At 61.7% G+C, this 22,907-nt stretch overlaps 1 protein-coding gene across 2 annotated transcripts; it reads left to right on the top strand.

Annotated features, from left to right (window-relative positions):
• The first annotated feature begins 1,334 nt into the window (after window positions 1-1,334).
• Window positions 1,335-16,718, top strand: FHOD1 (formin homology 2 domain containing 1). Of its 2 annotated transcripts, XM_086758143.1 has the most exons (24): window positions 1,335-1,536; window positions 7,105-7,211; window positions 7,356-7,420; window positions 8,784-8,851; window positions 8,956-9,061; window positions 9,227-9,321; window positions 9,690-9,801; window positions 9,895-9,989; window positions 10,089-10,232; window positions 10,345-10,559; window positions 10,703-10,813; window positions 11,073-11,096; window positions 11,615-11,668; window positions 12,112-12,278; window positions 12,526-13,409; window positions 13,668-13,820; window positions 13,976-14,158; window positions 14,422-14,541; window positions 14,739-14,900; window positions 15,001-15,191; window positions 15,272-15,464; window positions 15,543-15,696; window positions 15,782-15,958; window positions 16,297-16,718. In XM_086758143.1, exons 1-24 carry the CDS (start codon window positions 1,366-1,368, stop codon window positions 16,377-16,379), a joined length of 3,834 nt encoding a protein of 1,277 aa, XP_086614269.1. In that variant the 5' UTR covers window positions 1,335-1,365; the 3' UTR covers window positions 16,380-16,718. The 2 variants fall into 2 exon arrangements, with proteins under 2 accessions (XP_086614269.1, XP_086614270.1); XM_086758144.1 differs by lacking the exons at window positions 11,073-11,096; window positions 11,615-11,668.
• Window positions 16,719-22,907: the final 6,189 nt, after the last annotated feature.

Consider the following 22,907-nt stretch of genomic DNA (forward strand, 5'->3'; position numbering starts at 1 on the left):
ACCCCCTTCACCTCCCTAGCCCCTCTAAAATCTCCCACTTGCCCACCAACCCTGGGCCAGCCCCGCTGCACCGGGAGGTGCCCGGTTTCCCACATCCCATCCCTGTGGCTCCCAGATCCATGGTGCCCCATCCTGGTCGGACAGTCCCCCAGCCCAGGCAGCCCGGGGATGGCAGGGGTCAGGAAGGGACGCTGGCGGAGTCCTTCATGGAGAGCCAGCTCTGAGCTGTGTCCCTGTGTCCCCAGAGCCAGGACAGAAGGACATTGTGGCGGGGCAGAGCGCTCTGGCCAGTGCTGCCTCACACACGGCCACCATCGGACACCAAGTGCCAGGCTACGGGGGGAAGGAGCTGCAGGACTCCTCCTCAGCAGCCTCGACGATTTCGCCTCTTCCCGTCTCTCTGACCCGGTGCAAACATGCAGCAAACATTTGCCAGCAGAAGAAAATGGCTGCTGCTGCCCTGCGCCAGCCGGCTCTTCCAGGGACGGCAACGCAGGAACGGCCTCACTGAGCAGAGGCTGCCTCCTGCTCCCCTTTTACGTTGTCAGGGGTGTAATTAAATCTGCTCTGCCTCCCTCGGGCCGGTTGTGCCCCGCTGCCCCAGCCTCTTGGACCTGGCCTGTGACTCTGTCACATCAGGCCATTGTCACTGCCTGGGTAATCAGTCAAAAAGAAAGTAAAATCGCCTTTGCAAAAGCTTCGCCTTGCTGGATTGTGCCCGGCGTGCCCAGCAATGCTCCACGCTGAGTCCAAGAGCGATGAGACCTTCCCGTGTCCCCGGTCCTGTACCCAGTGCAGCCGTGGTCCCCCTGGCTCCTCCCGGGGGTCCCGGCTCTCCTTTGGGTGCTCCTTCCCACACCCGCCATAGCTGTGGCGATGAACACGTCGTGGTCCATCTGGGACGCCCTTGTTAGTGTCCACGCCGGCCTTGGAGGTCGGGATGGTACCACTGCCCCCCTGGCCCCGAACTGCCCAGGGCTGCTTTCCCCCCTGCCCAAAAACGGGGAGTTTCAGCCCAGCCGCCCACCCCTGTTCCAGTTCACCCGGGTGGCAAGCAGCCCCACCAGCACCGCGGGGCACCCCTGAGCCCTCCCGGGGCCTTGGAGCATCCCCGACACCGGAGCATCCCGGCGGAGCGTCTCTGCGGGGCGGGAGGCGGCCGCGGGAGGGCGCGCCGGGCACCGAGCGGCCGGTACCGGCGAACGGCGCGGCCGGAGGGGGCGTGGTCATGACAGAGAGGGCGTGACCAAGTATGATGCTTAGCCGGAGATGGGCGTGGCCGTGTAGCGGTGGGCGGTGCCTGTGTCTAGGGGCGTGGCCTCGCCGGCCCCACCCCCCGGCGGAGCGGAGCGGCGGGGCGCTGCCATGGCGGAGGCGGTGGTTCCGTGCCGGCTGCAGTACCTGGAGGATGCGGATCCCTTCGGTTGCGGCAGCTTCCCGGAACCCAGGCGAGCTCCGGTTTACGCCGTGGTGGAGGCGCTGGCCCTGGGGGCTCAGCTACCCGCCCTGCACCACCTGCTCGGGGCCCCGCTGCCGGTGAGGGGGAGCCGGGGAAGGCACCGGGCGGGATGCGGGGGGGAGTTTATCGGCTGGAGGGAGCGGGGAGGCGAGGGACGGGGCGGTGGGTCCCCGCCGGAGCCCGGGCGGCGCTCCCGGTGTGAGTCACGGCGGAACCCGTGTAGCCCCCGCGGGAGACGCCGGTCCTCGTCCGGCCCCGGATGAATCGACGGGGAGGAAGAGGATGTGCTCGCTCAGCGCGGGCAGGAACCCGGGCAGGGGGAAGCAGGGCGAGGGCAGGCGGCCGTCCCCGTGTCGTCGGGGCTGAGCCAGGCAGCGTCTCCCCTCCCCAGCATCCCCCATCCCCGCCGGTTACCGGCAGCGGAGCTGAGCCTGGACGGCAGCCTTCTGTCTCCTCAGCACCGGGGACCCGGCCGGCGTCCCCGCCCGCCACAGCGCAGGAGACCCTCCCTCCTGGGTGTCTTCTGTTGGCGTGGTGCTGTCAGAGCATCCTTTACAGGATGCGGACCGGCTTGTTTTCCTCTTTGTGAACGCGGGACCCAGCAGAGCTTTGAGATCTCTGTCTTGCAGCACCGCAGGAACGCGGGCAGGGGAGACAGGAACGCAGGCGGGCACCGGGAGTGGGTCCTGCCTGGAGCCGGACAGGAGAGATGAGGGCAACGGGAGCATGGAATGGGCTCGATGTGCCTGGCACGGAGCTTGCTGGCCTGCCAGGGGAGAGGGGATCGCTGTGAGACTTTTGCCTGCACCAAAAAACCCCTCCCTTTCATCCCCCTTTTCATTTTTCTTGGAGCAAAGCAGCCGTGTCTCATGTCGTTGCCCGTCATGGGATTTTTAGGTGGTGACTAAACGGAGTTTGTTTGGGAACAAACAGCCCCGAGACATGACGAATGGAGCAAACTCAAATTTCAGGCGTGTGCTCTCGTCCCTGGGCAGGAGCTGGCTGTAACGGGATCGCCAGCCCGGGGTGCTGCTGTGGTGGCATGGGGGGGCTGGACGCGGCGTTCCCGAGGGCAGGGGCACCGCTAGGAGATCCCGTGCCCAGCAGAGGTGTGCCGATCCTGGGATTTCAGGCTCTGTTCCTGGCTTAAGCCGAGCTCTGGGTGGTGTTTTCTGTAGTTTCCCTGCCTCACTCCATGGCAAAATCACGGGCAAGCACCTAGGACCCTGCTCTGGGCTTATGAGCCAAATTCCTGGTTGATATAGATTATATAGGTTGTAAACCATTTTGCCTTCGTTACGTCCCAACCTGACAAGCTGAGATGCTCACCGGGCTCTGCACGAGCCAGTGTCTCCATCGGGAGCCTCCTGCTGCGGGATTTTCTCCCTGTGGAGTGAGGTCGGTCACCCAAATCACCCAGTTCAGCCCAAATTTGGAACTGGCACCCCGGAGCCGCGCAGATGTCGTTACCCTGGCACAACCAGCCAAAACCTCCCTTGGTGCCCTTTGTGCCAGGTAGCGCTCAGCTCCATTACTCGCCACTCTAAAATTAGTAAATGAACAGTCGGATTTTTCCCAAGGAACTGGCTGTAAAAAAAATTCAGCTGGGGATGCCCGGTGCCAGGTTTGTCCCGAGGTGACGCGTGCTGGGCAGCATGCCCGGCACCGCAAAGCACCGGGAGGAGGATGCAGCTGCTGGGAGGCAGCTGGGCCAGGGGTCCCCGTATCGTCGTCTGACAGAGAACCACAGGCACCCTGGGGATGAGCTGCCATGGGGGACCAGCCGGATCCTGCCCTCCCTGGGCAAGCAGCGCCGCTCCCTGAGCTAGGACCATCCCTAGAGATGACGAACAGGAGGTTTCTCGTGCCAGTGTCGCTGCCTCGAACAGCCTGTCCTGCCCTGTGACACCCTCCGTGCTTCCTCTCCCCGAGCACAACTCGCCGCTGATGACTTTTTCATGCTCTCCGGAAAGCATGTTTGTGCTTGAAAATACCTTCCCGCTTTGTTTGCTGCCGCAGCATTGTTTGGCTCCAGGCTGATACTATCTTCTCCGGCTTTCCAGCATTTTTCTAGTACCCTTGGGTGATGCTCGTGCTGGGGGGGGGAGCGGTTTCTGAACCTCCACAGGCAGGTTTTGGTAGGGCAGATTTTTTTGGCTGTCCCTTTGGTCCCCAAAGGCCACTGCACTCCCTTGCCCCCGGCACTATCTCACCTCTCAATCTAGGGATTTTTTCCAAACAATTGCAAAACCCAACAGGCTGGAGTTTTGCTTTCTCCTTCCTCCTCCGGAAACCTGGGGAAGAGCAAACAGCTTGCCGGCCTCGGTGCCGTGAGCTCGCTGCAGGCTCTCGGACACGATGGAGGAGAGCTGCTGGGGCAGCCTCGGTGTGCTCGTGAGGTGCACAAGCCCCTTCTTGCCCTGTTTCCTAACCAGCTTGAAAGGGCCAGGCCTTCGTGCCATGGCTTTAGCAGGACACTGGCCACTCGCCAAGACTGGTGTCCTCCCGCTGTTGATGAGAAACGAAAGATCTGTTAATAAGCAATGAGCCTGGCTGGAGGAGCTTCGAGAGCTCGCGCGCAGTTCTGGGCTGACTCTGGGTGACCTCCAGAAATCCCCCCTGGCCCAGGTATTTTTTTTTTCGCCTCCATGATAAGGCAGTGGCAGCGCTCCCATCCACTTGCTGCCATCTGTCAGGCAGGAGCGGGCAGGATGCAGCGGCCGAGCGCCCTGGCAATAAACACCCCTCAGCCCTGAAACCGAATCGCGGCGAAGACGCTCGGTTGCCGGCTGGGCTTGCTCCTGAGACATAGCTCCCCACATGTTTTGGGAGGGTGAGCAGGGGCTTGTGATGCACCAGAAGGTCAGAAAGGCCCAGCTTTTCTTTTAACTGCTGCCTCAAGCCGTGCCTCAGCTGGAGCAAATTATATCTTTTTTTTTCTGTAATTTCCCCATAGCCTTCCTAGAAGAGCCGCAATGATGTTGGGAAATTGTGGTTGCTGCAAAAAGAAAGTGTTAGAGAGGGGGGTGAAAAAGTGTTTCCTCTGCTGGCAGATAAAGAGGATATTCCCTGCCCGGCTCTGGAGCATCCTCCTGCGTGGGGATGCCGTGATAGGGGTAAGCGGGAAGATGCAGTGCTGTGGTGGTGGCAGAAATGCAGCTGTGGGTGGAGGATGTCTCCATCTTAGAGGTCTCCATCACATCCCTGTGGTTGGGTCCCACTCTGGATGGAGCCGGTTTTCCCTGGGAACTCGCTCGCCTGGCGCCTGTGTCCTTGCTGAGCTTCGAAGCTGGCCACAGCTGCTGGGTGCTGGTAGGATCAGGGAGATCCGCGCGTTTCCGCCTTCCCCACGTCTCGGGTTTGAGGCGGCAGGGTGGATGGAGGACATCAGTGCCACTGCTGGGGGGCTGGGGCTCCCAGGAGCCATGGGCTGGAGGTGTGAGCGTGGGATGTTCTCTTCCACCTCCGCTTTGCCTGCGTCTCCCTGTGACTCTCAAAGCCCAGCGCACTTTAAAAATGCTTTTACAGGAAGGAGGCGGATGGATCACAGCCGCCCTGCGCTGGGAGCTCTCGGTACCCCGTGACCCCAACGTGATGTCCCTGGCAGCGTACATCCCTGAGGCCCCAGCGTGGTTCAAAACCTCATCTGAGGGCGCGGGAGTAACCCCGGCTCTAGGGCAATCGGTGCTCCCTGCCGCGGAAGTGCCGCCCTGGGATTTTTGGAAGGGCAGTGTCAGCCTGGGACAGCCCATCTCCGTCCCTGGAGGCTGGTGCTCGCCAGGAAGGTCGCAGCCAAACCCGGGCCCAGCGCTGGGAGCATCCCTCGTGAGGAGCGCTGCCAAGCTCGCATGGGAAACATGCGGGGTCGGGTCCCCGGGGCTTGGCCTCCCCCACCAGCTGGGACCTGTCACTGGCCCCAGTAGGAGCTGGGGATGTTGACTCCGGCTTGCCGGGGCTCTGGCAGCCCAGAGAAGGCAAAGCTTTTGGGCTGGAGCCGTGAGTTGCTCTTCACGGTGTTTGGGTGCCCAGGAGGATGCAGGGATGCCTGAGAGGATGGAGAAGGGGTCTCTTGTTCCTGAGAGGATGCAGGGATGCCCAGGAGAACCCTTTCCCCGCGCAGGAATTGAAGCTTTCCCCAGCAAGCAAACCCTGCGTGGGGTCAGCGCTAGCAAGACTCGCTGTGGAGGCAGAGCTGGCGGCAGGAGCACTTGCCCAGTGCCAGCAGCCTGTGTTTGGTACACGTTGCCATGGCCGGCTGGCACGGCCAGCAACCAGGGGAGGTGGAGCGGGACACAAACGTAACAACTGCGTCCACCCCAACGGCAGTGCCCTGCCAAATTGCCTGTTATCCCAAGGCTTAGTCACAGCCATTAATTATTTTCACGCACATGGCGTTTTTTTCTTTGCCCTCTGGTTTTAACGTCATGCTCACAGTGAAGTCATTCAAGAAAGATGGGGAGAAACTTTTTAGCAGGTCCTGTTGTGATAGGACAAGGGGTAATGGTTTTAAACTGGAAGGAAGTAGATTTAAACTAGATATAAGGAAGAAATTTTTTACAATGAGGGTGGTGGAACAGTGGAAGAGGTTACCCAGAGAGGTGGTGGATGCCTGGAAACATTCCAGGCCAGGTTGGACTGGGCTCTGAGCAACCTGATCTGGTTGGAGATGTCCCTGCTCCTTGCAGGGGGGTTGGACGGGATGGGCTTTAAAGGTCCCTTCCAACCCAAACCGCTCTCTGATTCCATGAGCTTGTAGCTGGAGGAGGTTACTGTGCAGATTTGGAAAGGAGCATCGGTTCCTCAGAGGTGGGGTGAACTTGGACAGGGCAGGGGGCTGCAGATACTTTAGGAAGGGGACCAGATGTGCTGGGGTGCAAGGGGTGCTCTGCCTTCACTCATTCCTGGAGAGCAAACTGCCCCGTCCCACGTGGAGCTGGCCCGGGAGTCCTGCCTGGGTGCTGCCGGGCCCCAGGTGGCTCGGGGGTTTTGTGGGTGCCGTGCCCGCTGGCTGGGGTGCACCGTGGGTGCTGTACGTGGATTTTCGAGGGAGATGCCCTCACCCCAGCCTTGCCTCAGGCTGTGCTTTTCCCCATCCCGCTGGAAGGTGCTGCGGGCTGAGCCAGAGGCTGCATCAGCCACAGGACGTCCCTGTGGGATTTGCCCTGGTTTGGGGTGTCCCTGGCTGGGCTGGGTGCCTTGGCAGTTCCCGCAGACACAGTCCTTCCACCAGAGATGATTTATCTGCCCAGGTGAAGGCACCAGCCCTGGGAGGAGACAGATCCTGCCCAGGTCGCACCCAGCTGACTAAAGAGAGCCCGAGGGAGCGGATCAGCCTCTTGCAGCGGCTCCCGCCCAAGGAATTGCCAAGGAGCCCGGCGGCAGCGGGGCCGCCCTCGCTTTTACCTTTTCCCAGCCTGGGGCTCCACATTTCTCCCTCAATCTTCCACCGGGCTGGGGCAGAGGGTGCCAGGGCATCATCCCGCAGGGGCTTGGGGACAGGGTGGGACCTGCCACCTCACTCTGGGATGCAGCTGCTTAGTGGATTTGGTACGGGAGGGAGCGTGACCCCAAGGTGCTGTGTCCTCCGAGAGCCGGGAAGGATGCGGTGGGCACGGGGGGCTCAGCCGGGCTGTCTGTGTCCCCAGCTGGAGGACTGCACGCTGCAGGTCTCGCCCTCCGGACACTACCTGGACCTCGACTTGTCCTTGCTGGAACAGAAGGATGATCTGGAGAGTTTCTACGAGGAGGTCAGGTGAGGCATGTGGGGTGCCCGAGCCCTCTGGGGATGGGACACGGGGACCTCACATGCGTGTGAGTGCCGGGCACCATGGGCAAGGGGCTGGGGGCCATGGTGGTCCCGCTGCAGGTGCTCACGTGTTGTTTCCCCCCGCCCTAGGAAGGGGAGACGACCAACCCTGATCCTGCGCACGCAGCTCTCCGTCCGAGTCCACGCCATCATTGGTGAGTCAGGGCTGCTCCCTCCTTCAGGCTGGTGCGGGTCCAGCGGCTCGGCCTCCACCGGATGGTGGGGGGTTTGCCCTTGGTGGTGAGTTTTGGCTGGCCTTTTTGTGATGGAGATGGGGAGCAAGGCAGCCCAGGGCTGCTCCTGCCCCGTAACCCTCCCAGAGGAGCAGGGGACACGGTCCCCGTGATGCTGGTGGGGACCCACTGGGTTAATCCCCTCCCTCCTCAGAGATCAGGACTTTTGCCTCTTCATCTGGGAGCCCACCTCCCGCTGCAGATATTCTGGGTCATTCAGGCGAGCTCTAAATATAGCTTTGCAGGCTACAAACAAATACGTCTCGTGCTGCAGAAAGTGCTGCCGCAGCTCCAGGCAGCCCGCTCAGAGGTTCTGCAAAATATTTGGGAGTCTCAAGCCTTTTTTTCCCTTTAGCAGTGGCGGGAAACAAGCGCTGAGCAGGACGATGCCGACTGGGCATCAGCTGGCCATGCAGGGCTGCAGCCGAGTGATGCGGGAAGGGGCAGGAAGGCCGGGGTCGGGGTCGTGCTCTTTGCCGGCGGTTCCCAGGCTCCGGCTGAGTCCCGAGCTGCTCTGCTTTCCCTCTCGGCTGCTCTGACAAGCCGATAAGCGAGCGGAGGAGGCTGCTGGGACCTCGCGTTTTACAGAGCCCTCATCGGCGTGTCTGGAGGGCTCCTTGGACAGCTTGCTTTTGGCTGGTTACAGCTCTAACCCCGACCCAAATAATTTGGGATGCTCGATGCTCGGATAACTTGATTTTTGGATTTTTGGATGAGGGAGGCGCTGGCTCTCCATGGCTCTGGTCTCCACTAGTTTAAGCGAGATTTTCCAGCTTCCCATTGCTCCGGCTGCTCCGTGCTGGCTGCTGCCTGCAGGCACTGTCTCCATAAGCTTGTAGTCTCCGTCCAGCCTCCAGCCCAGTGACCAAGCAGCCGGTGTCGCGCTGTCATCCTTCCTGTCCCTGTCCTGTGGCTCTTCCCAAGCCACGGGGCTGCCGGGGGCTCCAGAGCTGTGCCTGGGGAGGAGCGGCTAAAAGTGGCTCAGCCTCTTGCCCGTGTTCCTGTTTCGGTTCTGCACAGGAAACCAGAGGGGATATTTATGTCATTACTGGGCAGAAAAAAAAATAAAAAGCAAAAAAAGGAAATAGGAAGGTGGCAGGGCTGAAATAAGCAGTTGTGGAGCTGCAGCTGCTTCCACCCCCCGTGTCCGACAGCGCTGGCATCCTGTGGTGACGGCACGGGGCTGCCAGGATGCGGGGCTTTCCCAGGTTAGCCGGGAGCATTTTGGAGTCCCGGTTCAGCAGCGAGCTCCCGCCGCCATGCCGCATCTCTCCTTTCCTTCCAGAGAAGCTGTACAACTCGCAGGGACCAGAGCTGCGGCGATCCCTCTTCTCCCTCAAGCAGCTTTTTCAGGTATGGTGGTGCCGGCACGGTGCGGGGCTTGGGGGAGCTCTCCGGGGGCTGGCCGTCCCCCCCGCCTCCCCACGCTGCAGCAATGCCTGCGCTTCGCCTGGCAGGAGGACAAGGACCTGGTGCCAGAGTTCGTGAACCTGGATGGGTTGACGTGCCTAATCAAAGTGGGAGCAGAGGCTGACCAGAACTACCAGAATTACATCCTCCGGGGTCCGTATTTGGGTGCAGGGCACCTGTCACCTCTGGGGAGGAAGGCTGGCACGCGGCAGGGCAAGCAAGCGAGTTTGGCTGGGCTACCTTGCGGGCGGCTGCCAGACCTCGCCCTTGGGGTGCCTGCCCGCCGCGCCGTGACCACGCCTGCTCTCTGCCTTGCAGCCTTGAGCCAGGTCATGCTCTTCGTGGACGGGATGCAGGGCGTCATCAACCACAACGAGACAGTCCAGTGGCTGTACACGCTGTCGGGAAGCCCGGTAAGACCTGCTGCCTTTGGGGGGCTGCCGGTGCACACCCCTGCCTCTCCGTGCCTGTGGCTGTCTCCTCGCACTCTCCCTCAGGGGACTTAGCAGGGCTCAGTGCCCTGGCGCCTTTGGATGTGTTTGGTCCTGCTCCCACCCATCTGGAAGTCACCCAGGGTCCCCAGAGGTCCCCATCCTGGTGTGACTGTGCTCCCAGGCACAGAGCTTTAGTGAGAGGGCCCCACTCCGGGTCCCTTCCTGGTGCCCCTCGGCCACCAGCATCACAGCCATAGGCGAGTCCCTGGCCCCATGGCAAAGCCCCCCAGCCCTGGGGCATGAACACAGCCACCTGCCACTGTCCCAGCCACCATCCCTTGTCCCAGTTTCGCCTGGTGGTGAAGATGGCACTGAAGCTGCTGCTGGTGTTCGTGGAGTACACGGAGCCCAACGCCCTGCTCCTCATCCGTGCCGTCAACGCCGTGGACCAGGCGAGAGGTGGGTGCAGCCCCAGCTGCGCACAAGGTCCCCACCGGGGGATAGTGTCCCCGCCATGGCCCACATGTCACCTGCACAGGCCACTTTTCCCAGGCACGTGCCCGTGGTCCAACCTGATGGCCATCCTGGAGCAACGCAACGGGGCTGACACAGAGCTGCTGGTGTTTGCCATGACACTGATCAACAAGGTCTGGAGGGACGGCAGGGCATCTCCGCCATGCCGCCATGCTGGCGGGGCTCGGTGTGGATCACACCGGTCCCAGCAGCGTCCCTCTTGCCATGCTCAGACACTGGCAGCCCTCCCGGACCAGGACACCTTCTATGACGTGACAGACTGCCTGGAGCAGCAGGGCATGGAGCAGGTGGTGCAGCGGTACCTGGGCAGCAAGGGCACCGACCTCGACTTGAAGCAGCAGTTCACGCTCTACGAAGTGAGCAGGGCTCCCACGGCCATGCGCGGCGTTTCGTGGTAGCGGGGAGAGCGGGTGCATGGGGCGGCCGGGGTGTCATGCCTGGTGCCATGTCCCCCTGGTCCCTCCACAGAGCGCTCTCAAGCTGGAGGACGGGGTGGAGGAGCCGTCCCCGGGGGCACGCAAGGAGCGGAGGAGGACGGAGGAGGGCCGGCGTGGATGGCGATCCCAGGGCAGCTGCTCAGAGCCCAGCCCCGATGCCCAGCCGCCCCTGGGGTCCCCTGGCACCCCGAAGGAGTCCCCCATTGAGGACACCCCGGCTGCCCCCGCACTGAGTAGCCCAAAAGAGTAAGTGGCCCGTGGTGGGGATGCTCCCGGGATGGCGAAGATGCTGGGATGCAGCCTGAGCAGCGCTTGGGTCTGCTCCTGGTGCCAGGGCAGAGGGCAGCTCTGCGGGACCTGCTCTCAGTCCCCGTCACCTCTTCCTCCAGACCCTGTCTTGGCAGCATCTACAACAGTGCATCCAGCGTGCGGCTGGCCCTGGCCTCCCCCCTGGCCGAGAAGGAGCAGCCCCCGGGCCCGGGCGAGCGCAGCGTCTACAAGTAAGCAGCTGGGAGGGGCTGGGTGCAGGGTGGGTCCTCCTGGAGCTGCCGGAGGGCTCACGGGGGGAAACGGGGTCTGGGCAGGCACTGGGGCTGGAGAGAAGCGTGATGGGGGAGCGGGCATCCAAGAGGGTCCGGCCAGGGGCTCCGGGGCATCCTTCGGGCGCACACAGCTCTGCTCCAGCTCCTCCTCGCTGCTCTTCTCTGCCCACGCTTGCCCTCTCCTCTGCCCACTCTTTTTCTATCTTTCCTTTTGCAGGCTGCACCAAACTGCCCCTGTCTGGTAAGTGCCCGGGCTCTGCACGCGTCCGCTCCCTCCCGGCACGATGCTCCCGTGGGAGCGGGCACTGCCCTGCCCGGCTCGCTGCCCCCCGCGCCCGCCTCGCTCTCCCCATCCATCGTCTCTCCCCTCTGAGCCCTGCCCGTGGGACCCCAGCCCGCTCCCCCCATCACCAGCATCCCCCACGGGGTGATGGCACCCTCTGGTCCCTGCTTCTGGGGTGAGGGGTCCCTGCTGGGGCTGGCACAGCCCACCCTGGGGCTGGCATCGCCATCCTGGTGGCAAACCGGGTGGCTCTGGTGCGGGGGGACACTGCCCCGTCTCACCAGCACCCAGTGCCACGCGGTGCCCGGGCAGGAGGGGACTCGCTGGGGCTCTCCTGGCTCCCCATGAACCCCAGGGCTGTGGGGTGACAGGAGGGCGAGGGTCCCACGCTGGAGGGCTTCCAGGCAGGTGCGTGCAGGAGGCACGAGCCCCGGGGGGACTGCCAGCAGCGGGGGCTAACCCCTGTTTTCCCTCAGGCGGGAGGATGCCCCCTCCTCGCATGGGGACAAGCCTATTTTGAGGAAGTTTGAGTAAGTAGAGGCATGCGTGTGTCTCCAGGCGTGCGCTTCCTTGGGCCGGTGCCCGGCCAGTGGTGTCTGGGCTCCGGCCACGCAGGGCAGGAGGAGCAGAAGGGTCCCCACGAGTCTCTACCCGGGTGCCCTCCTGGGTTTTGCAGCTTTTGGATGAGGGTTGCGGTGAGCACTGGGTCCATCAGGACCAATGGGTGACGGCGGCACCCTGATGGCACAGGGCTGTGGCGTCCCTGTCCCCGAGCCGTGGTGGCATCACCTGTCTCTCTGCAGAGCTCACAGGAGGTTGCATCCTCCAGGTCCCTGACACAATGTGCCCAGTGCAGGGGCTGTCTGTGCAGCGGGGCTGGCTGCGGTGCAGTGCGGCATGGCGTGGTTTGCTGTTGTCCCCATCGTCTCCGTCCCTGCCTTGCTCCCAGCCAGCATCCCCCCCTGTCTCACAGAGCTCGCTTCTTGGAGAACCTGGCTGCTGCCCAGAAGGAGAAAATCTCTTCCATGGCCAAGGGACGGCTCGATGTCCTCAGTGATGCTGCGCTGGAGCATCCCACGGCTCTCGCGTGGGACAGGGACAGCGGCACCCCGGAGCCTGGGACGGAGCCACTCGGCATAAGTAGGTGCTGCTGGGGTGTGTGTCCTCAGCCCTGGGCTCAGCGGAGTCCCTGGGGTGGGCATTAGTGGCCCCTCTGCCCCCAGCCCACGCCTGTGATACCCAGAGCCATGGAGGAGCTGGGTGGTACCTCCCCATCCCGCTCGGAACACCGGCGTCCGAACATGCCCAACATCCTAAGTCCACATGCCGCCCAGCAGCACCTGCCCCTCCAAGCACGTAGTCCCAGCATCTTCCCCTCTCTCTGCAGGGCCCCGCCTGGCTCGGGCAGATGCCACCGACTCCTGCAGTGCCATCTCCTCCGACACCAAGTTTATGCTGGACATGCTCTACGCCAAGGGCTCCTCGGAGCCAGGGAGAGAGAAGGTCTTCCCCGAGGGACCATCGTCCCCCCTGGTCCAGGGCACGATGGAAATGGACACCGAGGGAGGTGGCAACCGGGAGCAGGAGAGCACCTGGCTCCATGGCAGGGCTCCGGATGGGCCGGTGGCCAGTGCCCATGCCAAGCTGGCACGGGCCATGTCCAGCGTGGATGCTGAGACCCACACACAGAAGCTGGAGAACACCGGGATGATGCCCATCAAGAAGGATGCAGAGCTGACGTGGGAGCACCTGGAGTCCAGCCCCGTGCAGCTGAAGATCAAGGACTTGGACTTCACTGATTTGGGGGAGGAAGAAGACTTTGATGTCCTGGACTCGGGGCCCATAGCCAATGGCTCCATCCTCCCTCCCAGTATAGAAGCAACAAGCACTGGAGCTCTCATGGTTCCCCCTCCACCTCCTGCCATCCCTGGCTGCCCACCACCTCCTCCTCCACCACCTACGATCCCTGGCTACCCACCACCTCCCCCTCCACCTCCTGCATTCCCTGGCTCCCCTCCACCTCCACCGGTCCCTGGCTGCCCACCTCCCCCAGGGCTGCCAGGCCCCTCAGCAACAGATTGCCCTTCCCAGGCCAAGAAGAAGAGGACAGTGAAGCTCTTCTGGAAGGAGCTGAAGCAGCTGGATGGCACTGTGGGGCCAGGCAGGTTTGGCCAGGCAACGCTGTGGGCATCCCTGCAGAGTGTTGAGGTCAATGCTGCCAAACTGGAGCATCTCTTTGAGTCGCGATCAAAGGAAGTGCCAACTTCAAAGGTACCAGCGGATTGGCACCCATCAGCCAAGGGAGCTTGAGGGGTGGGAAGAAGGCTGTTAGCTCCTGTGGGGACCCTAGGCACGTGCTGTCACCCCTGCTCTATGCTGAGGATGGGTACCTGCAGCCGGGACACTCGGTGGGGATGGGCGGTGCACGAGTTTGGCTCACCATCACGTCCCTGATTCCTGTGTCCATGGTGTTTTCGTGAAGGTCAGCCCTTTGCCTGGCTGTCCACATCCTTCCTGTTCTCTTTGCAGAAGGCCATCGATGGGAAGAAGGTGGTGGTGGTGCTGGACCCCAAGAGGAGCAACGCTATCAACATTGGCCTCACGGTGCTGCCACCCATGCACATCATCAAGACAGCTGTGCTCAACTTTGATGAGTTTGCAGTCAATAAAGAAGGGATAGAGGTGAGCATGAGAGAAGCTCAGCTTCTCTGAGGACCTCATGTGGGTCGTTTCCCCTGGCCAGGAGGCCTCCGTGCCATGATTTCTGCACTGTCAGGGGTGACACGTCCCATGGTGGCATGTCTGGAGTCTTATCTATCCCTCTTTGCCTGCTCTAGAAAATCCTGACCATGGTCCCGACCGAGGAGGAAAAGCAGAAGATCCAGGAGGCCCAGTTGGCCAACCCTGATGTACCCTTGGGCTCTGCAGAGCAGTTCCTGCTTGCCCTGTCTTCCATCAGTGACCTTACAGCCAGGCTCCAGCTCTGGGCCTTCAAGCTGGACTACGAGAGCCTGGAGCAGGTAGAGAGTCATGTACCCCATCGCACCTCTGCCCTCCCACTGTTGCCAGCCCCAGCAGCGCTGAGCCAAACGTGTTCCTGGTGGGGACCAGCCATGTCCAGTATGGGAGGTGCTTTCTTGGCTGGGGATGGGCTGCAGGTCTCCAAGGCAAGCGTGGGCTTGGGTTTACCATGGGGTGGTTGCCCTTGTGGGCAAGGACGAATGTGGAAGCTCCCAAAGGAAAGGGCGGCCAGGGGGTCTCACTTGTCTCTCTCCTCCCCCAGGAGATTGCAGAGCCGCTGTTTGATCTGAAGGTGGGCATGGAGCAGCTGGCCAGAAATCACACCTTCAAGTGCATCCTGGCCACACTACTGGCCATGGGCAACTTCTTGAACGGCTCCCAGGTGAGGAGGGACGTGGCCTGTCTTGAGTGCTGCAAGAACAGGACCAGCTGTGGTGTGTGGGTACCCAAGAGGGACCATGGGAAGCCTGGGACAGTGCCTGAGGCTGGGTGGTGCTGGTGGGGGCCCAGTGGAACTGCAGACTGCAGGTCTGCTGGAGGAGAGATGGAGAGGCCCTGCTGAGTCCATCGGGTTTTCAGAGCAGAGGCTTTGAGCTGGGCTACCTGGAGAAGGTCTCAGAAGTGAAGGACACAGTGCACCGGCAGTCCCTGCTGCACCATCTCTGCCAGATGGTGGTAGAGAAGTTCCCGGAAACCACTGACCTCTACTCAGAGATTGCCTCCATCACCCGCTCCGCCAAGGTGAGGCAAGGCAGATGACACTCGCGCAAGACAAGAGTGTGGGTCCCATGGCTGCCCAGCTCCACCAGCACGGCCAAGGGCTGATGTCTCGCTCTTCCAGGTTGACTTTGACGAGCTGGCCAACAGCCTGGTGCAGCTGGAACGGAGGTGCAGGGCCTCCTGGGACAACCTGAAGGTGATTGCCAAGCACGAGACCAAGCCAGTGCTGAAGAGCAAGCTGACGGACTTCCTCAAGGACAGCACCCAGCGCATTGTCATCTTGAAGGTGGTGCACAGGCGCGTCCTCAACAGGTCAGTGGCTCGAGGTCCTGGGGTCGTGGCGGGAGCCCTGCGGTCCTGTTGGTCGCCTGCCATGACCAGCGTCCCTGCAGGTTTCACTCCTTCCTGCTCTACCTGGGGTACTCAGCCAGCGCGGCACGGGACGTGAAGGTGACGCCCATCTGCAAGCTGCTGCGGGAGTTCGCCCTGGAGTACCGCACCTGCCGGGAGCGCGTCCTGCAGCAGCAGAAGAAACGGGCTGCCCACCGCGAACGCAACAAGACCCGAGGACGGCTCATCACCGAGGTACGGAGACAATCTGCGAGCCACCACCACCAGGTGATCCCCTCAGGTCCCCAATGCCTACCTCTCCTCCTGCTGCAGACCGAGAAGTTCTCCAGCATCACTGAGGCCCCTTCGCCACCCGCCGTGGTGTCCAGTGGCCCTGAGGAGCAGATGGAAGCAGGTCACGAGAGCATGAAGAGCCTGCTGACCTCCACCACAGATGCTCCTGCCCGCCGCAGCCGGGCCAGCCGGGGTAGGAGCAAGGTGGCAGAGGCACTCAAGGCATGTCCAGCTGGCTGGGCACCACTGATGCCAGCATCCTCATTGTCCCCATGCAGGGACGGGGCACACCACCCCGACCCAGGGCTCTCCAGCCCAGGAGGACGTTCCCAGCTCCCCCGACGATGCTTCGGATGAAATCATGGACCGACTGGTGAAATCAGTGACGCACAACCCCAACCCCCGGCCCTGCGCCAACAAGGAGCGCAGGAGGTCCCGTGGCAACAGGAAGTCCTGTAAGTCCCATCCCTGTCCTCATGCCCTGTCCTGTCTCTGTCCCCATGCTCTGCCCCTGCCTCTGTCCTCTCCCATCTCTCTGTCCCTGCCCAGATGCTGCTCTTTCCCATCTCGGTGTCCCTGTCCCCCATGTCCTGTCCCACCTCTGTGTCCTTGTCCCCATCCTCTGCCTCACTCCTTCCCCACAGGCCACCCCTGAGCCCACTGGCCTACAGACCAGACTATGCCACTGTGCCCCATTGCCACCCCTCCCCAGCACGCCCAGGCCACTGTGTCTGGTGACCCTGGCAGCCATCGCTGCTCACGCTGCCAGTGCCACGCTCTCCTCTTCCCACAGTGAGACGGACGCTGAAGAGCGGGCTCAGTGACGACATGGTGCAGGCGCTGGGCCTGGGGCGGGCACCCGGCATGGAGGTTTGAGGGGGTTCGTGGTGCTCCCCACCACCAGCAGCCCCCGGGGCAGGACGCGGTGGCAGCCCCTGCTGCTCCAGAACTGGCACACTCTGCACCCTTGGTCTCGCCTTGCTTTTCCCTGCCACCTTCCAGCTGCCGGAGGTGCAGGCAGCAGGATGGGAGTGATGCCCTGGAGCTGCTCCGTGGAGGCCGGGATGGAGGATGCTCGGTGCCCGGGTGTGGGCGTGGAGCCTCGGGGTTTGTCTTCTCAACAGTATTAGAGGGGTCGAGGGGCTGGGCCCAGACCCTCCTCTGGGAACTGGGTCTGGCCCGTGGCTGCTGTGGCAATAAAGTGATCTAACGTGCTGCCAGCGTCCCTTGTGCCTGCGCCTGGGTCACCCCGCCGCTGGGCTGGCGTGCTGGAGACTCTCGATGCCATGGTCCTGAACAGGACCCAAGTGCTGCTGGAGATGCCCCAGGGTTGGCCCTGCCTGGGGACCCCAGTGTCCCCATCCCCTTCCAGAGCCCCGAGGGGCCGAGGTGATGTTGTACTCCCCTTTGGGCTGAGCCAGCATCCCTCCCACTGCATCCCTGGCGCTGCTGCCTGGGACAAGCACTCAGCCCACAGCAGCCAGCCCTGTGGCTTGCGGGCACCGTCATCTCCCCCAGGGACAGCGTGATCCCCCCTGTCCCGGGACACCCGAGGGGACCCCACCAGAAGGAGCGAGGACGGCTGCCAGCTTCAAAGCTGCACGCTCAAGGGCAGGAGCGGCGGCTCGAGCACAAGGCCACGGCACTGTAAAATCAAGGCTGTGGGCCTCATCTCAAACCTCACTTCTCCCTTACAAACCTTTCCTGGGGGATTTTAGCCAGACCAGGACCTGGCTCTGAGGTGGGGTTGGTCCCCTCCTGGAGCAGGTCTGGGGCATAGCGGCCACCTTGTCCCCAGCAAACCTGGCCAAGCTGGAAGCCTTGGAAACGTCTCCCCGTGCTTGGCAGAGATGGGCTGCCTTGTGATGTCAATGCAGCCAGGATAGCGTCTGCCCGTCCCCATGGGGCCTGGGAGATGTCCAGGCAGGAACATGTCACCTCCAGCACCGCTCCGGCATGGATTAAAACCCAAGCTGGGTGATGGTGGTGATGCTGCCCGCGGGTGCTAGCGGGTGCGTGAGTACCATTCCCGAGCGTCCCCCTCTGCCAGCTGCAGCACTTTGGGCACCGTCACCCCTGGCAGAGGCATTTGGGAACGATGTCGCCTCATCCATCACGGCAGCTCCACCTCGGCGCTGCCTCCAGCCCTGAATCCCGCGCAGCAGGTCTCTGCGGCTTTCAAGGAATGAAGAAAAACTCCACTGGGCAGGGCAGCAGCTTCCTCCCGGCTAACCTCTGCCCAGGGTTGTCCCTCTCCCGCGAGGCTGGATGCACCGGCAGCCTTGGAGGAGCAACCTGTGCCAGCCCACCCAGCTCTCGTGGTGCCTGCAGTGTTCCCAGGTGGCTTTGGGGACAGTGGGATGGCTTGCCAAGAGCCACAGGTGTCCCAGAGGTGCCCCAGGACATGATCTGGCTCTCTTCCTCTCTGGGTGCTTGATTTGGGAAAAGAGAGGACGGAGAGGTCACAACAGGCGATAGTGAGCAGCTCAGGTACACAGCAGGAGTAGAAAAGCATCTGCCCGCTCCACTGCACCTGCCCCAGGTACCCAAAGTGACATCATACAAGTGACAACCCCCGGACTGTTGCTCCCGAGGGCTCACTGGGGGAAACTGAGGCAGGGTGCCAGGGAATGCCCACTCCTGAGCAGTTTGGCGGCACTTGGGGCAGCTGTGTCCTCAGCGAAGGCCTCCTCCAACCCCTGCTTATTTTTTTCCAGCTGGGTTTTTTTGTTTTGTTTTGTTTTGTTGTTGTTGGTTTTTTTTTTTCAGCCTTGGTGATATTTTCAGGATTCCTGGCCCCGGGTACATGCGTGCTGCCCTTGAGCGGCGCCTGAAGTTCCTGGCTTGGCCGTGGCGCAAGCGGTTTATGCCAAAAATACACCGGGTGCAGGGGCAGCTTCCCCGCCCCGGGAGGGAGAGGGATGCTGGGGGCTCCTCTTCGAGCCGAGGCAGGTTGGGGGGCTGCCACGCATGAGGCTTGGTGGGGACCCCAGGGCATGCACGGCAGCATCGGCAGTGCCGGGTTTGGGTTGCTGCATCCCTAGGAGGATGCTCCGGGGGGACGAGGTGGCCCTGCTGGGGCACCTCGTGGTACCCGGCCCCTCCATCCCATCCCTGCCTCCATCCCTGCTTGCACCCGGGCTCAGCCCTGCGTGGGCCCTCGCCCGCGCCAGCCCGGGGCCACCATCTGTGTCCTGCTGCCACGAGGGGGCACGGCGAGGCCACCCAAAAGCGATGCCTCGCGTCCCGCCACCTTTCGAGCACTCGCCCGCTGGCCTTCGGCTCCCCCTCTCCCCGGCACCCAGAGGGGCTGCACCCCGCTCCCCAACCCCCACCCCACCCCAGCGAGATGTCCTGCTGCTTCCATGTCCCCGGTGGGATGACAGCTGCGTCCTTGGGCTCGGCCATCCGTCTGGCTGGCGGGGACAGGCTGTTGTCCTGCTGCGCTCAGACGTCTCGACAGCGCTTGGCCCTGGCCCCCACCTCGCCCTGGCCCCCTTCCAGGCTGGGGGGGACGAGCAGGGGACAGCGGGGACCAGCCCAGCTCCACTTGCAATCACATTCGCCTGCTTCTGCAGTGGTTTGGTGGCAGAGACCTGCTCCCACCCCTTACAGAGACAGTGCTGAAAGATGTCCCCTGCCTCCTCCATCCCACCCTGACAGCTCTTTCCGCAGGACTGTCCCAGCACAGGGTCCCGCCTCGTGCCATGTGGGCACATCCCCACCACTGTCCCTGAGCTCAGAGGGGGACCCCTGCGGTCCTGGGCTGGCGGTTGCCATGAAGCCCCACTACCTTGCGTGAGGAGCACCGTTCCCACCAGAGACAGCACAACCTGGCTTCTGTTCATGGGTTGGAGCCATCCAGAGGGCTTCTTGCAAGCGCCGGAGTGCCCCAGCCACCTTCCAGGAGCATCATGATCATCTGCCAACCTTCCTCCCCTGCCATGATCCAAATTTCTCCTGCTGTCTCAGCTCCTCTACCTCCTGGCCCCAACTATCTTGAGAAACCCCAGGCTGGTGACACGCTCCACTCCTCAACCGCTGGACGGAGGAGTGGGATGGGAAGCAGGTCACAGCTGCCATGACCTACTGCCCTGGGGGCAGAGGCGGCAGGATGTCACCCAGAGCACGGCCCAACCAGATTCCCTTGGGATCCTTCTCGCGGCCAAGGGGGAGCCATGGTTCCCCTGTCCCCATTGCCCCAATATCAAGGTAGAAGCCCTGTGATGAGCACGGAAGAGGCAGGAGATGGGAGGGTGATGCAAAGCAAGCCTGGCACGGGTACCACATGTGCTCTGGGGGATGTGGGATGTGGAGTACCAGGCATTAGCAAAACTGGGAGCACTGCCGAATGTCAGCTACGCTTCCCAGCCACGCTGCAGGAGCAAGGTCCCTGCAGCCCAAAAGCAGCTCTTGTTCGGAGAACCGTGGTGCAGAAAGCCCAGCTGGCAAAGGGGCTGCCAGGGTGACGTGGGCAAGCGGGGCACGGCGACATGGGGTCCTCATTGGGCCAGAATAGCCAGAGGTCAGGCTGGGGAGCGGCTTCCCAGAAGGTGAAACCTCTCCCGAAGCCATGAATGCAGCTGGAAGCGGAGCTGTGTTTTGTAAATACCTGGGGATCCTGTGCAACCTGAAAAAAACAAGTCAGAGGCAGGAATTTTCTGAAGACCAAGGGATTTGCAAAGAGCTGGCTCCAGGGTCAGCACATGGCTGGATGCTCCATGCTGGAGCAATGCTGTCCTGGGGAGCAGCCCTGGTATTCCTCAAAGGAGCTGCTCCAGCCGCAGCACCCTGGGAGCAGAGAGGTCCTGCCAGGGGTTGGAGAGGGGTTTGGGCTCTGCCCACCGTCCAGCCGAGGTGCGTGGAAAGCCCCCACAAATGGAGGATCAAAGCCTGGGACTCAGGCTGATCCCACCAACACGGCATCTGATGCATGGGATGATGGGCATGAACAGTTGCCTGTGCTTTACAGCAGCAAAACATAAGGAAAATGCCCCAAAAACTCCTCAGTCATGGCCTGAAGTCGGAAACAAGCGATGGAAAATCCTGCGGGAGAAGGGGGAGAAGGTCCCAGCACAGGGAGTTAAGGTGACTCCTTGGGCGGCTGTGGCTCAGGTTGGCCATGCCATGGGAAATGCCTCCAAGGCTGGGCTTTGATAGACCCACTTTCCATGCCCTGGGCTTCAGAAAGGACCATGGGGACATTAAAGCGCAGGGTGCAGGAAAGGGTGCAAAAAGCTTTGGAGCTGAGCCTGGTTTAGCTGAATCACAGGCATCCGAGGATCTGCCCTCCCCGGAGAAGAAAGCCACAACAGACAGCTCCCACTCCGGCAGCAAAATCCAACCAGAACCAGTAAAACAGTGCAAGTTCAGTGGTAGGACACAAATATTTGGTGCTGGGGGTGATGAATCACTGTCCTCTGCGAGATGCTTTGGGTCAAAACGAGAGTTAATTCCAGGTAGTGCAATGGCCTTTGTCAATCCTGAACTGTCTCTGGCCCCAGACGCCAACGGGCTCCAGTGTCCCACATCTTCCCCATGAAGAAGAATGGACCCACATCCATCCTAAGGACTCTGAGGACATGGTGTGGGAGAATAGGAGCTCCATCTGCTTTAATTAGCAAGGGACACTTGCAGCATCTCCTTTCCTGTAGGCTTGGTGGTGCACGGTAGCCCACAAGTGACGGCCAAGGAGGTCTCAGCCCCATGGTTCCCTCTCCTGAGACAATTCCTTCCGGGGAAGAACCGTACCTTGTGGTCTGTGCAAGGAAGCAAGTGCTGGAACAAGTCTCCATCAATGCCAAACAGACAAAAGTGCCCTGTTAGGCACTTGCCTGGGTGGAGTTTCCTAAGGAGATAATAGCTGTGGAAGAAGGACTTGCTGTTTTGGAGAAGATTAAGTACCTATGGGAGCAGCCTGGATGAATCACATCCCTCATGGGCTTAGAGCCCTTGGAAATGGCTTATGGCACCTTGAAAACAATGTCATGAATCTTCTGCAGATGAGATTAGGGAGTGGAACAATTATCTCAAAACCTGTTAGTCATGGGAGGCTCTAGCGAGCTGGAGGAACAGCCTAGGGCAAGGGGAGCACTAGGAAGAAGATGCAGTGTCCGTCTCCCCGCCTGGGGACCTGGGCGAGCAGCCCTAGGAAGGGTGTGGGAGGCGGCTGCGGTCAAACCAGCCCCGCTTCCCCTGAGAAGGGTGAGCTGTAATTAGCAGAACGGGTACGGAAGAGCTCTAGTAGGTCAAAAGGTAATGGAGTTATCTCTAAGTGTTTCCTAACAGCACAGCATGGCTGGGAGGCACCCTCCACTGTTGAGCAATGGGAAGATGACGAAGGCCAAGGATTGGCTTCAAGGGGAGAGCCACCTAGGTCACCCTAACGGCACACTGGCCTTTTTGGGGAGAGCTGGGGAACAGCCAAAGCTGGCAAAGTGTGCTGGTGGTCCAGCGGACCTCTTGGTGAGAGCATCCAGGGAAAGTCCTGACTGCAGCCAACATGGCACACCATGGCTACTTACAACTCATCTCGAGGTGTCCCATGAGAAGGGCACCCCGATACCATGTGTGAGGAGTTCTGGAAGGGATGGATGAACAGATAGCCAACCCAGCTCTCGAGGAGATGCATGAATTCAGGTTGCAGTCTGGCAACGGCTACATCAGCCCCTGGTGATGCACCATCATTGGTAAGGACCCTACGTTCTGGCTGTCTCTGTAAAACACCGAATCCCTCACGCTGCTCCCTCGCACATCCCGGCATCTCTGGCTCGGCCAGTGTGGTGAGGGATGCTCTCTCTGGAGACCGCATCTTTGAAAAAAAAAACCTCTCTCCAAGGGGATTTTCCAAGCCCTGGTGAAGGGATGGGATGAGGAAGTTTAACAGGGTGCTCTTCAGAGCCCAAGTCCCCTGAGGCTCTGCCTGGTGGCCACCTCCACTGAGTTCAGTAGCCTAGTGCCACAAGTGAGCAGACTCCTGCAGGAGAGCCCACAGCCATGCTGCTGGAAACATCCCTCCTCCTCCTCCTCTACCTCACCGGCATTCCTGGCATTCCCCTGCCTGGATGAGCAGGGCTGCGAACCCAACCGGGTCCCACCACCACACCCCGGCAAAACCACCCCGGCCTGTTTGACGCTGCAGTTTTGCAGAGCTGCCACCGTCGACACTGATGAAATGCGTTTTTCCGCCAGTACCACCGGGGTTGTTTCCAAGAAGGATGGCCAGGGCTCGCTGGCAACGACGGCAGCCCAGCTGGCACAGCCTGGCTCCGCTGGGATGGGAGACAAATGTTGATCCTGACATGGAAAAGCATCTCACCCTGCAGGCGGAGGGCACCGAGGGTCAGCCCTGCGGCAAGAGCCGGTGGCACTACGCAACAGGGACGCACGAAGGATCACCAAGTA

Source organism: Chlamydotis macqueenii, chromosome 13 (genome assembly GCF_036417535.1).
Source record: "Chlamydotis macqueenii isolate bChlMac1 chromosome 13, bChlMac1.mat, whole genome shotgun sequence".
NCBI lineage: Eukaryota > Metazoa > Chordata > Aves > Otidiformes > Otididae > Chlamydotis > Chlamydotis macqueenii.